The 13,197-nt window shown below is 41.3% G+C and overlaps 1 protein-coding gene across 7 annotated transcripts in view; it reads left to right on the forward strand.

The window, feature by feature from the left end:
- The window catches only part of TCF12 (transcription factor 12), a 163,534-nt gene that overhangs the window by 105,530 nt on the left and 44,807 nt on the right, over positions 1–13,197 (forward strand). For all 7 annotated transcript variants that reach the window (XM_035336277.1, XM_035336279.1, XM_035336283.1 and 4 more), the window contains 2 exons: positions 860–995; positions 4,047–4,099. In XM_035336277.1, coding sequence (XP_035192168.1) covers positions 860–995; positions 4,047–4,099 — 189 coding nt within the window. The remainder of the gene's footprint in view (positions 1–859; positions 996–4,046; positions 4,100–13,197) is intronic.

Genomic DNA, 13,197 nt, shown 5'->3' on the forward strand with positions numbered 1-13,197 from the left:
CTGTGTGTAATACCAAATGGATGTTGGTGTAGGAGGAAAGTTGTATGCAACATCTAGAGCTAAAGCTGCAGTGAATGCCTTTTTACTGCTTGCTAGCATTATATTCCCTGTACAAACACTTCTCTGAGATTCACCCCAGCTTAGGCATTTTTTGACTAAAACAAGGTTAAGTATGGTACTGACCATGGAAAAAACTAGGTTCCCATAAATCACCAGCATTCATTTCAGTTTCACAGAAATCCAAATCCCGTAAGGCCAAATAATACATAATGCACTTGTTAACAGTTTCGGATGTGTTATATTTACTGCATGAAAAGGAAACAAAAAGCAGTCAACTACGTTGCTGAAGTTTTAAAAACGTCATAATGTTTTGTATTCTGTGCATTAATCTGTTCTCTTTTGTTTGTTTGATATTTTGGGGTGATTCTTCCATGTTTTTATGAATGTAATATAGCTTTGAATTTCTAAGTATGTGCTAAAACCTAATGTCAAACCATAAACTTTCGGCAGTTTTTGTCAGTTCTGTTTATATTGTGTAATAGATGGTGTGACATTGCAAGCAAAGTATTACGATTTTTGTTTATAATGTAAGTATGAGTTGTTTCTTTGAGACCTCTTAAACAGAAATGGTTACGTTGTTTGGAGGCTCACGGCAAAACTCTCTCCGCCTTTCTGAATTACACAGCAGTATATTTTCTAAATGCTAATTTTAAAAAGTTAACTCTCTGGAATTCAAAGGCCTTGCTGAAAACCCAGTAAATGCCTAAAAGTGGCAAGTACAGTGAATAGTTTGTTAGCCTGGTATGTTAACAGCTTAATTATTACACAGCTTAATTTTACTTGTCTGTATATTTTGCAGTCTAGCCTGCTTCGGTCAGATATGGGTCTTGGAAGTCCAGGTCAGCTGTCATCCTCGGGAAAGCCTGGAACAGCCTACTACCCTTTCTCTGGTACAAATCAGCGCCGAAGACCACTTCATGACTCACCAGCTCTTGGTGAGTAATATGGACAGTTTTTAAACTTCCATTCGTGATGCGTTTCTGCAGACTTTATTCTTTTCTGTGACAGTTTGTGTACTGGTAATTGCTCTTCACTGAGCAATTCAAATTACGGCAAACTGCTAGATAAGAGAGAGAAAGCAGAATTACAGAAATTTTCTTTGAGATGCTGATTTGAATTCTATACTGATCAGTATCGCTTATAAAACAAACAAGAAACTCCAATAAAAACCTTAATTGCAAAAGCAATAATGACAGATGGATAGGAGTTGATGACCAGCTGAGTGCCCTTAACCCATGCCATCATTAACTCCTGGAGATGCCTGACCTTGGGGTCATTACCATTATTTAGTAGGGGAAAGACACAAAGGGGAAACAATTATCCTTTTATATGCTAAAAGTAACTTTATTTAGGGCAATACATAGTTCATTGTAATTGGTTCAACATGCCTTTAAAGTTCCTAGAAACTGGAGACGAGTAGTTTACCCTAAAATCCAACTACCTTGCAAAATAAGCAGGCAAGAACTTGCTTAAAATAGTTATACTGTAACGGTATTTGTATTCTGGAGATACTTTTTGATAAATAAAGCTTTCCTTCTCAGTCATAGTCACTGGTAATATTTCATAGCTCTAAAGTCTTTCTGTTGAATTAGGGAATCAAGAATGAGCCAGCTGTTCTATCATTTCTGCTGTAGGAGTATCCTAAATAATTGGGTACGCACATTTAAAAAAAAAAATACTAAAAGAGAGACCGTAACTTGATACTCCAGTTTAAAAGCTACCATATTTCAGTGTTGGCATTTTATGTCACTGATTGCTCTAGTTCTGCCTATTTCTTGAATGTCCTTTATTCTGTGTAGCACTTACATTTGTTATGAAAATTTTGCTTGTTGGAACCATATAACTTAAACCATACTTTATCCAAAATTTCATTTTTATCAAATGCAAACTGTTTCTTGAAGTAACTTGAGTATTAACTAGAAATTGCAAACTCTATGGGCATTAAAATAGTCCTGAACATGCTTGATTTTTTTTAAAGTTATAATTATAAAAGTGTGACTTTGGAACTTTACCTATCTGTACATATAAATATATTTTCATGTAGTTTGTTTAACCTGTTGTCAAGACAACCACCGTTTAATCTGGGGTTGCCTTTCTTTACAAATACGTCTGAAAGTATCCATGTTCCTTAGAATATGAGAACCAAATGCAGACATTCTTCAGATCTGGTTTAGAAGAGGAACAATCTAAGGAAAGTTCAGTGAAACATTCAGTGAAAGTCAAGTGAAATATTCTGTTTGCTCTTTGGAAGGTTGATTAAACTTCTATAGAAAAGACTTGTAATAACACAATAACAACAGTAAGTTGTTGTTAGCCCCCATTGAATCAGTTTTAGTGAGAAACTAATGGAATGGTAACTTGTTAAGGTTATGGGTAGCAGGGTGTCTGTTACACCGTGACTTTGAAGGCTGGACAGAGTGATGTGAGAAGAAAAGTTGAGGAGGTGTATGAAACAACCACGTATTAAAGTACATAATAGAAATTAGACAACCTGATTTAGGATTCTCCCTCAGTGGTTAAGTTACAATTTCTTGTGCAAACTGTATAGAGTTTAAGTTCCAGGTATTAAATTAGACATAATGAAGGTAAGCATGGTGTTTTCAGAGTAGCGCTCATGTTTATTTTGTATTGAAGGAGAAACTCAAGGTATATTACCCTTTTCAAACTACCAGTACTGTAACATTCCTCTTTCTGTCAAGGCTGAATCTGCCAGGCTGCAACTGGGACATGGGAAGGTGGTGCTTACAAATTTATCCGTTTCACGTTTTTCCCCAAGTCCCAGAAAAGTGAACTCGTATCTCGAGTCTCATTTCCGGCAGCTTGAGAAAGTATGCCTGAAATACTTGGTGCTCTTTTTCAAATGGATGAGTTAAATGGTATAAAACTGCTGGCTAATAACTTAAAGAAAAGTTGAATTAGGGCTTGTCCAGGGTTTTTAACAAATTTTCTTTAAATTTGCTCCTTGAAGATTGTTGAAATCAACCAGTGTGCCCTTCTAGCTCGTGCTTTGTGTGCAGTGTAAATACCTCTTGCAGAAGTGTTTTTTCTTTCTTTTCAAACACCACCTATGGCATGATCTGAGTGAAGATACCCAGCAACTATTTTTCCAGCAGTTGTGTGGGTTTATTACACAAGGGAATGAGTAATTAATTTTTATCTTGTCATATCTTATACTGAAACTGTGATTATACTCTTCTGAATGGAAATAGAAAAATAGGAGTTCTGTATTTTAATTGAAGACTCAATCGGTGAACTGTAGAAACGATAACATTGCCAGATACTCATCACAGAACATCCGTTACCTTCTAATTTGCACGTATAGTAAGCACTCAGATTAATTTCATTAGCAGCTAACTAAACTGGTTCAGATTCTTGATTTAGATAGTGAAATTGCTGACTACTTTTGTGTTGTTCAAATTATTATTGCTAGAAGGAGGCTGGTTACACATCTATCTTTAATATAACATGAAAAAAGTTGTATTACCTTTTACTTAAGTATTTAGGTCATTACATATCCTATTATCTGCAACCTTTCTACAGTCTAAATGCTATTGAAATTTACATCATGTTAGTATTTTTAGTGTATAATGTTTCATAAGTTCCTTTTTCATAGTTCTATCATTACTCTGAAATGCAGAAGGGGAAAGAATGTTTATTGCTCATCAGTCCAGTTTTATTTGTAGTTATCTCAAAATCTTACTTTGTTTCTTACCTAGTGCATAATGGCCTCAACATGTCCTGCAAGGTTAGTGTTCTTAGGATTTGAAAGTAATCATTTAGGAAAGCTTTATATCAGAAAAGATCACGTGTATGTTACCTATTTAAGCACCTTGCATTGATGAGAGACACAAAATTTCATTTGACACAAAATTAAAAACAAAACACAAATTTAAAAACAAATCTGTTGTGGAAAGAAACACTGTGTGGAGTGGATAGTTATTTTCCATCTGCAGCATAGATCAATTGTGTTGTTTCTCTACGTACAGATCCTCTGCAGACAAAGAAAGTAAGAAAGGTGCCCCCAGGTTTGCCTTCTTCTGTAAGTATGACATTTTCTACTTGTAGTAAGTAAAGTGGGCTCAAACTGGGTTTTATGTACCTGACGCGCTAATTATTCAACTTATCGTTAGGGAGGGTATCTACTGGACATGAACAGCTCGGGTAGGCAACTGGGAGTGGTTCTTGAGGACTAAATACACATTTGATGTGTAATTTTTAGATTTCATAGCAGTGATTTGTAGCTTGCTCATATGCTCCTACCCACTTGTCCCTGTCATTTGAATTCCTCTCTTGGGAAGAGAGCTGGGCCAGGAGCTGTCAAAGAAGATCTCCTGTACAGGTCTTTTGATGTTTAATTAGTCATTATGTTGCTGAACAGGAGGACAGACAGAGATTAATAGCTGAGAATCTTAGAAATTTACATTTGTAATAATCCCAGTGGAGCTGAAGACATTAAGATTCGGAGGACATGTACAGCTCAGCTTGCCTCAGTAGGACTGAGGTTATTAATATGCATAAATCACCGAGTCAGATGTTCATTGTGAAGCCCTGGTGGATTTTAAAGCCTTCATTAAGCCTTTCCTAACTTCAGCCTAGCATCAGGAAAGCTTTCAAGCAACTAGTTTGTTGATCCCTCTTCGCTTGAAAATTTATCCTTCGAGAATAAAGGGCTTTGATGAAAAAGGTTGGAAGGGTTTTGGTGGAAAAATCATTAATGGCTGTGATAATCTAATGCTATAGGGGTGTTTTGTGGTATTAAATATGCTTTATTCTTAAAAGGAAGAAAATTGTTTATAAATGAATCTGCATTTAAAGATCCACGTGAAGTGAAAAATCCCCAGTGAAGTGAAGGACAGAATTATTTTTCTCCCTGCTCAGAACAAACAGGAGGGGAGGGGGAAGCGCTGCTGCCTTGCGGGGTACATCTCTTTGTTGTGTAAATGGATGTTGGGCTTTTATTTGGCAGTACTTAACACATGGGCGCAGGTGCACTTGGATGAGTCATAACTCAAAGCCGGATAGGCTGAATAGCGCACGCTGCACAGCCACAGTAATACAGTGGGAGCCGAATGGGTCTGATCTTTTTATTTTGTGTTAGGGCTGAAGTACGGACGGTGTCTTCCAGTCCTTCCCCCGTTCTCTCCTCCCTCTCTTGCCCTTCTCCCTCCCCCTGCGCACGGTGATGCACACAGAAGCCGGGATGTGAAATCCTATTTTAACCGTACTTCCAGATGGAGCTGAGATAGCGTGGATAGCCTGGGGCAGCTGTGCTCTGAACCTGCAGCCTACCTGGAAGCCAGGATTGCAGCTGCAGGCACTCTTAAAAGCTTTTGCTTGCATAAGCACTTGGGCCCCACTAGAGGCTGAATAGCTGCTTGATAAACAAAATGAACACAATGCCTCAAATCATTATTCCCGAGGCCAGGAATATTCTTCTTCTGCCTTTTTTTCTCCCCTTTCTTTCCCTCCTTCAGCAGCGGCTAAAAATAGTTTGGCAATTTACATTTTAACAGTTGCGTGTTATGTAGGGTGGCTTTACAGTCTAGCAGATGATTTCTGCTAGATTAACAAAAATATATTAAAAATGTCAGAGAAGCTAAAACACGTAGCAGTGCAGTTTCCATGTAATTTATTACTGTAATTCTAGGAGAGTAATAAAACTTGCAATGCATGTTTAATATTTAGTAGCGTTAGCCAGGTAAAGAGATCATTTTAGTGAATGAAAAATGTATCTCATTTCTCTTACTAGGCATTAATTTTAAGAAGCAGTATTTTTCAAATGTTTTTCATTTAATTTTTCTTTTGAATGAAGGCAACAAAATGCTGATTAAATTTTATTTGTATTAACGCTGTACCAGTCGGAGCAGTGAAGCGCCGTTACTGTGAGGAATCAAACATTTCTGTGCTGCTTTTTTGAGGCACTGTTTCTCCGTTCAGTGCTGAATAGAGCCTTGAAGAAAGACAACAGATTATGAAAAAAGTGCTCTGAGATGTTTTGTTTAGCGTGTGGCACAAAGCTAAAATTTACTGCGCATCACAGGAAATTTAAATTGAGTTGATAATTATTTGTTGTCTTTACTTATTTTAACTATACTTTGGTAAGAAATCAATGGATGGTGGCTAAGATAAAATTGTTTTAGCTGATAGGTAGTGCAGAGAAGTGTAATTACAGTATGGGAGGTCACAAGAAAGATAGTGGACTCCTAATGTTACACGATACAAGGATCTGGATTTTTTTTTTATTTTACAGTTTTCTCTAATGTTTTGTGTTAGTATGGGGCTACTGTGTCAATGGGTAGTCTGGTAATTGTCTAGGTAACTAACTCAGTAGCAAGCTTCTGAGACACGATGATTTCTTTAAATCTGCTTTGTTTCTTTTTCTCTTGGATATGCATGGCATTTTCTGAAATTGCCTGCTTTGAGATTTACCTTTCTTCGCATGTTTCTATCAGGGCCTAAAGTAAAACTAGTTATATAGAGAAGTGCTAATTAATTGTTTAGTTACTTTCTGGAATGCAACTTGGAATCCAAATTTGTCCTTTTACCGTGAAAACCAATTGTACCAAACAGGTGTATTTTAAGTTCTGCTATCTTAAGTTGGCTAAGTGGTGAGTCATTGCCCCAAAACATTTTTGATGTTGACATGCAAGTGTTCGTGTTGAACTATTAACTACTAAATGTAAAGCTTTGGGGGAAGGATCAAAACTAAAAATCAGTGATCTACTTTCTTAATTAGCTCAAGTCAAACTTGAACAGAGATTTTTGAGCTGTTTATGTTTTACTAACAGATAAAATACATACTTTTTTCAGCAGCAGTTCCATTATCCTCAGAGATTCTAAACTTGCGGTATTTCTGAGAATTTCTCGGACTGTAGGAGTTGTCTTAACTAAGCCAAGAAACAGCAATAACATTGTGCGACTCAAAACCACTTGTAACTAATTGGTGGGGAACAAGTTACCTATAGAGAGCACAGAGTCAGTGTTTTCAAAGAACTTCTTTATCTGCAGAGGGAGAACACTGAGAGCTTGCTTGGAGACATGCAACGAGTTTGTAATCAAATTACCAATGTGCTATGAGCAGAAGCATGGTATTGTTTACATGTGTTGTCAAAAATATTCCTGACCATGAGCAATAGCTGTTGTGTCGTAATTGTGAGAGAAATATTGAATATATTTGTCATTATTCCTTTGCCACTTAATTGGTCTTACATCAGAGTAGTGTGTTGATTTTTTGTTACAGAAAATTGTGACATGTTTTCTGTGTAGTGCCATTTCTAATAACTATTTTGAGCATTTTAGTTTTTCCATAGCACCCAAGGCTATCAGTTAATATTAAACTTCTGATTGCCACTTACTTAATCAGATTGTCAAATGAACATTTTCCATCGGCAGAGATTCTCTAAATTCAAACTCTTTACTAAGCACAGGGAGAGGAAACTTGGTTTTTGTATGCAGAACTACTTCTGAAACATTGAAGGACCTCTTTTTTTTTTTTTTTAATATATTAGCCTTTTAAAGAATGAGCTTGAGAAGTATAAAATTATAATAATTAAAAAAAAAAAAGAAAATAATTCGTCATACTCCCTTTTGTAATCCCTCCTATCTCCACTTCTCCCCAGGGTTAAAAGAGAGTACTTGAAGAAGGGGGTGGAAGTGATCTGGTTGTCTGTTCATCTGAAACCCAGTTTTTGAGATTTTAATATTTAGCCAATGTTGTATTTTTAATACAATCTAATGTGAGCAGACTGCCTTTAGAGAATTATCCTCACAATTAACAAGTTCAGTATGTACTGAAGTAGCCTGGTGTAAATCAAAGCCTGGTGGCATAGTTTTATGAAATCAGGGTCTCTTTTCTGAATAGTATGTCTGAGTAAAACCTCGGAGCATCCTGTGTGGATACGGTGTTGAACTGACTGTGATGTTGTGTTGAATTGTGTTTAATTTTCTTCAGAAGATTGACTCCCACAGAACACTTCATGCTGGCCAGAAATGGTGCCAAAATGTAAAAAGTGGTATTTAGAGTTTGTTCAGAGCAGTTCTGGGCTGCCTGGTGCAGTCAAGTGATGCATTCAGCTGTCCGTCTTGTCTTCAGCACGTAACGCGGGGACATGGGTAGCCCCGACCCCTGCCTCCGATGCAGTGCTGTGTTCTATAAGGCATTTTAAATAACAGAAGTGAGCAAATGAATCCCTACGGATAACGCAACGCAGAACTTGCGGTCTCTTCCTTGTGAGTCAGTCTTCCTTCTGCTTTATGCTTATTCTTTGGCCATCAGATTCAAAGCCTGATGCTTTCAGGGAAGAGACTTACTTGAAATAGATCTGAAAACAGCAGTGACTTGCGATGATAGCATCCCTTCCGCCCTCGCTGTGCACGTGCAGGGCACACCATTGAGCTGTCGCTGCCCAGCCAAGCCGCCCGTGGCCGGGCCTGGCAGCGCTCAGGTGGCGTTGTCGCTGCGTGGGGGTGCGGGACGCGAGACCCTGTCTCGGCAGCAGCTTCTGACTGCGGGCACATCGTGTTTCCAGGCTGCTGGCCTGGTCGCAGGCTGAGGTGCGGGCCGTTGCCAGGTTGCTTTACTGACACGGCTTTCTTTGTGAAAATCCCTCATAACACAGCGGATTTACTGGTAGGTTTTTCATTTTATTTTTCTTTACATTTTCGCAACACGTCAAAATGAGCATAGCAGATGCTCCTAGACTAGCGTAGATGTGCGCGGGAGAATCGGAAAGCCGCGCACGGCTGTGAGGCTGTTTCCTGAAGGGCAACGTGACAGAACAGCGGCTCGTGGAACTTCACCGCCAAGTTGCACGAACCGCTGCAACGTGTGCTTTACCTGGAAGACGAACGCCTCCGTGACCATAAGCCAGCGTGACGCTTCACGCAGACAGCTCGGGAGAGCGGCTTTTTTCCTTCTCCTCCCCTCGGGGGGAGCAGGGAGGGCTGCGGGAGCCCCGGGCGGGCGGCAAATGGCGGCGCTGCGCCGGCCCGCGCGGCCCCGGCTGCCCCCAGCCCGCGCAGCGCCCGGGGCGGAGCCTCCTCGGGGGCCGCGCTGCGGCGGCTCCGCCAGCAGGGGGCGCCTCCGTCGTGCGCCGCGCTCGGCGGCCGCTGGGAGGGGCTCGGGGCTCGGCCGCGGCCCTGCGTGCGCAGCCCGCGGGGTCCTGGGGCGCCGATCGTTTTCGGGAAAAAAACGAAGCTTTCGGGGTCGGAACAGCGTTAGCGTAGTGCCCAGCGGGTGCGGGGAACGAGCCGTAGCCCCCTTTAAATGCGTTGGTTTGGGGCTGATCGTGGAGCCTCTGATACGCGGCTTTTTTCCTCGTTGTTTCCATTCTATAAAATATTTGTATTAAAGGAACGAAACATCCCCAGTTCGCTATTACGTGGGGAACTCGGGGAGGAACTCCATAACTGCAGCTTCCAGTTAAATTTTTTATAATTATTTTTTTAACTTGTAGCTAACGGGAAGTTTTTGCTAAAATCAGCAAATAAAACTCAGAAGCCTTGTAAAACATAGCTAGGTAAAAGTACCGGCTGGGGTTCAGTGTCCGTGCGCTGTATTTGTTAGCAGTTTTCTCGTTCAGTTACGTGTAACTAACAACATGTCATGCTGACGCCGGCCTTGCTTTAGTCAATCCTAAAAAACGTGTGCTGTAAAATGCACTCTGCTAGGAGTCCTAAGGTGCCTAGAATTTTTTTCTGAAATACTGCAAGTGGCTCAAAGCTGATATTTATGCATTACACACACACGTTTATACATACGGATCCATATGTATGTGTGTGTATTTTAATTAGTAACTGGTTGTTCGGTATCAGATGACTTTCCAAGAATTAGTCGTTTATCCTTTATTCCCCATTCCTTGTCTTTACTTCAGTGGGGCGTTGGTTGGGGTCAGTCTCCTCTGTCTCAGTTTCGGGTTTTCTTAGAACTGATAAGAGCTTAATCACTTCTGAAACATCTGTGCCTTTTTCAGACGTGGCTGAAGTTGATAAAAACTTCCAACCCCACGCAGAGTGGGGATAGAGAGCCTTCTAGGGCGGTTGTCTTAGCCTGATTTCCAAAGGCAGCAGGTTAACCTCGCCCCTCAGAAATGAAACAAATTAGGAAGAAGATCAGAACTGGCGTCCTCATCGATAGCAGGTTTCAGGTTGTATTAGGGTACCGTTTCTCAGAAGGATTTATGCCGGCCCTCTGTGAGGAAGCTCAAGACTTACACATCACAGTTGCTTCTTTTGGTGAAAAAGGAACTTTAAATTACGTCTGACTCAAAATTATTGTAAAAGTTTTTGCTGCTTGTGTTTGAACAGAGCCATTTAAAATAATAAAGCTGCGATTACAAAGCAGTAACACTTCTCAAGTATTATGATGTAAGTGTTGTTATGGCATATGTTTGACCAGAGGATGGCTCTTGTCCATTGAGGCACTTACATAATTACCTTTTCTGTGGTATGAGGATAATTTTCAGTGATCTGGAGCAATTATGTTTGTTTGTTTTTTTTTTTTTTTTATAGACTTAAGTGCTGGGTTACATATGCTTACTGTGTATTTGCTTTGTGGTTCTGACAAATTGGACAAAAATATGTTTCACATAAAAGGTTGATTTTAGGAAGAACTTACAGTTCATTCACAAAACCTCTTATTGTTAAAATCTTTATTCCTGTACAGGTAGCTTGGTTTATTATTAGGACAGCATTTCACTTTGCATCAGATTTCATAATCTCTTTATATACTTTAGAAACAGGCAGCTTATTGTTTTTGACACACAGTACAGGGTCATGAGTGGAAACAATTCGGGCTACAAAGTGCATGTCAGTTCAGCGCTCCTCTGCTGACGGCATGTCTGTCTGAAATCAAGTTTAAAAAATTGGCCCTGTCTCCAGCTGACTTGTTTTGTCAGGCTGAGTCATCAGATTAACCCTTGACTTGTCACCAAGGAGAATGGAGCAAACAACTGTACGGAGTACAGTATCACTGATCCAGCCCTGATTCATTTCACTGTAACGTCTCTTAAGAAAACAAATTTCAGAGCAGCTGTTGCTTAGCTTAAATGGGGATTAAAAAAAAATGCGACCACAAAACACAAACTTACTTGGGACTTCAGAAGTTCTTGGAATTGTTACCGGGTTGGAGTTCCTACAAATACAGAGTTAGTGGTAATGATACTGCAGTTTTGTGCTCAGTTTTTCAGATTAGTCCATTTTAGGTCTATTTTTCATCTATTGTGGCCTAAGAAATCTGAGGGTTAGTTTGATATGCTGGAATTATGATTTGAACCTGTAACGTGAACTGACCTAACAAAGTACTGGGAGGAGTAATGGCATAGTGAATGTAGAACAAGTACAGTGATGAATTTCAAGTATCGGACACAAAGATTTTATTCACATTGATGTCACTGAGGGTAGGACAACTAATTCGCTTTTCAGTAAAATGAAATTGGTACCCGTTTGATTTGTGGGGAAGTAATTCCAGGAACAAATTTGTTTATTGAATCGTTATGGAGGTACCAGCCCTTAAACTAGTTTGTCTACAAGCAGCATTTGCAGTGGCATTACTCAGTTTTATTGTTGTCCTTGTTGTTGTGGTCTTAGCCATGTGATGGTGAGCAACGTCAATAATAATTCCGTTGTACTGAGAAATGTTCATTGTGTTAGTAAATATTACCAGCTAACATGACCTATGCACTTCTCATTACAATTGCTCTATACAGGTATTGGATGGTTGTAACGTGAAGTATGCACACAGTGAGTGCCCCAGAGAGAAGTTAGTTTTCCTACTCTGGTTTTACCCAATTATTTTTAATACGGGTGGATAATGCGTAGTCTTGGAGAGGGGTCTTTATCATGCTCTTCTCAAATGCACCTTTTTGGAACATTGAGCATGTGTATGTGGAGGAACAGTAGCAATTACAAAGATGTTGACGACAGCCTTTACTTGAAAGAACTGCATGTAGTCACCCAGAAGTATATTTTAATGATTTAAAAGTTTGTGTGATTTATTTTAGGGAGAAAAAAAAAGGGGGGGAAGGGGGGAGGTCATTACTTCTCCAGCCCTTAAAAGCTGGAAGTGCATTTTCCAGCGTTTAAGGTTTTTCTAAGTTCTACACTTGTCTAAATTAGTGATACAAACCCAGTGCACTTTGAGAAGTAGCACATGCAAAGATCTGAAGATGTTTTAGCATATCTCATCTGTAGAGTCCCAAACATTAGCGAGGAGCTTTAAGGAATGGCATTGTTAGTTGCAAATCAAAGCTGCTTACAGATTCTCTAGGGGCTGAAATGGGTCTTTGTGGTCCCTAGGGGAAGAAGGAAGCCGCAAGTCGTTCTGCGGGCCTGGCACTTTAATAGTCTGAAGAACAGGGATGCTCTTTTCTGCAGCTGCTGCTGCGCCTTTTGTACTGGAGGAGAGTTCGGTGTCATTAGCTTCACTGCATAGCTAGATACTTCTGGACGTATAGTTCTACTCGTAGTCCAAATGCGAGTGTTCTTCAGCAGATGTAGGCTTCGGGATCTGTAGTCTCCTAACTGCCGGGGGAGCTCCCTGCAAAAGGATTCCAGCCTGGAAGGGTGGCTGTTTTCTGTCAGTGTGTGTGTTTTCTGGGCGTTTACAGACACTGCAGTTGCCGTGTCCCGAGATAAGGTGCGTTGTACACCAGCCTACCGAGGTGGTTATCTGATGCTGCGCTGCGGTCAGGCTGTCGCCCCGCAGACCCCTTCCGTTGGGGTTTCTGGGCCGGTGACCCCCACGGCCGCGGGCTGGCGGCGGGGAGCTTCGCGGCCTCGGCGGGAGGGGGGCACGGGGTCGGGCTGGAGACCCCTGGTCCCGGAGCAGAACCTGCGGCGGCCTCGTGAGGTGTAGGAGCAGGGCGGCAGGAAGGCTCCTGAGGAGTTAACGGCCAGCAACGCCGCCGCTCGGCGAAGGAGGCCAACGAGCCCTGACGGGACTGTTGTGCCGGGAGTTCAGTGGGGCCGCTCCGTTGCGCGGTTCCCCCTACTTGTGACACGACCCGAAGTTTTCCGCCCGCTTTCCCCCTTCCTTCCCCCTGCGGGCACGGCGCCGCCCGTCCCCTCGGCAGCGGCTGCCCGCGGCCGCGTCCCCGCCGCCCAGCGCTGCCCGGGCTGCGCCTGAGGCGGCGGGGCCCG

The sequence above is a fragment of the Oxyura jamaicensis genome, chromosome 10 (genome assembly GCF_011077185.1).
Source record: "Oxyura jamaicensis isolate SHBP4307 breed ruddy duck chromosome 10, BPBGC_Ojam_1.0, whole genome shotgun sequence".
NCBI classification, from domain to species: Eukaryota; Metazoa; Chordata; class Aves; order Anseriformes; family Anatidae; genus Oxyura; species Oxyura jamaicensis.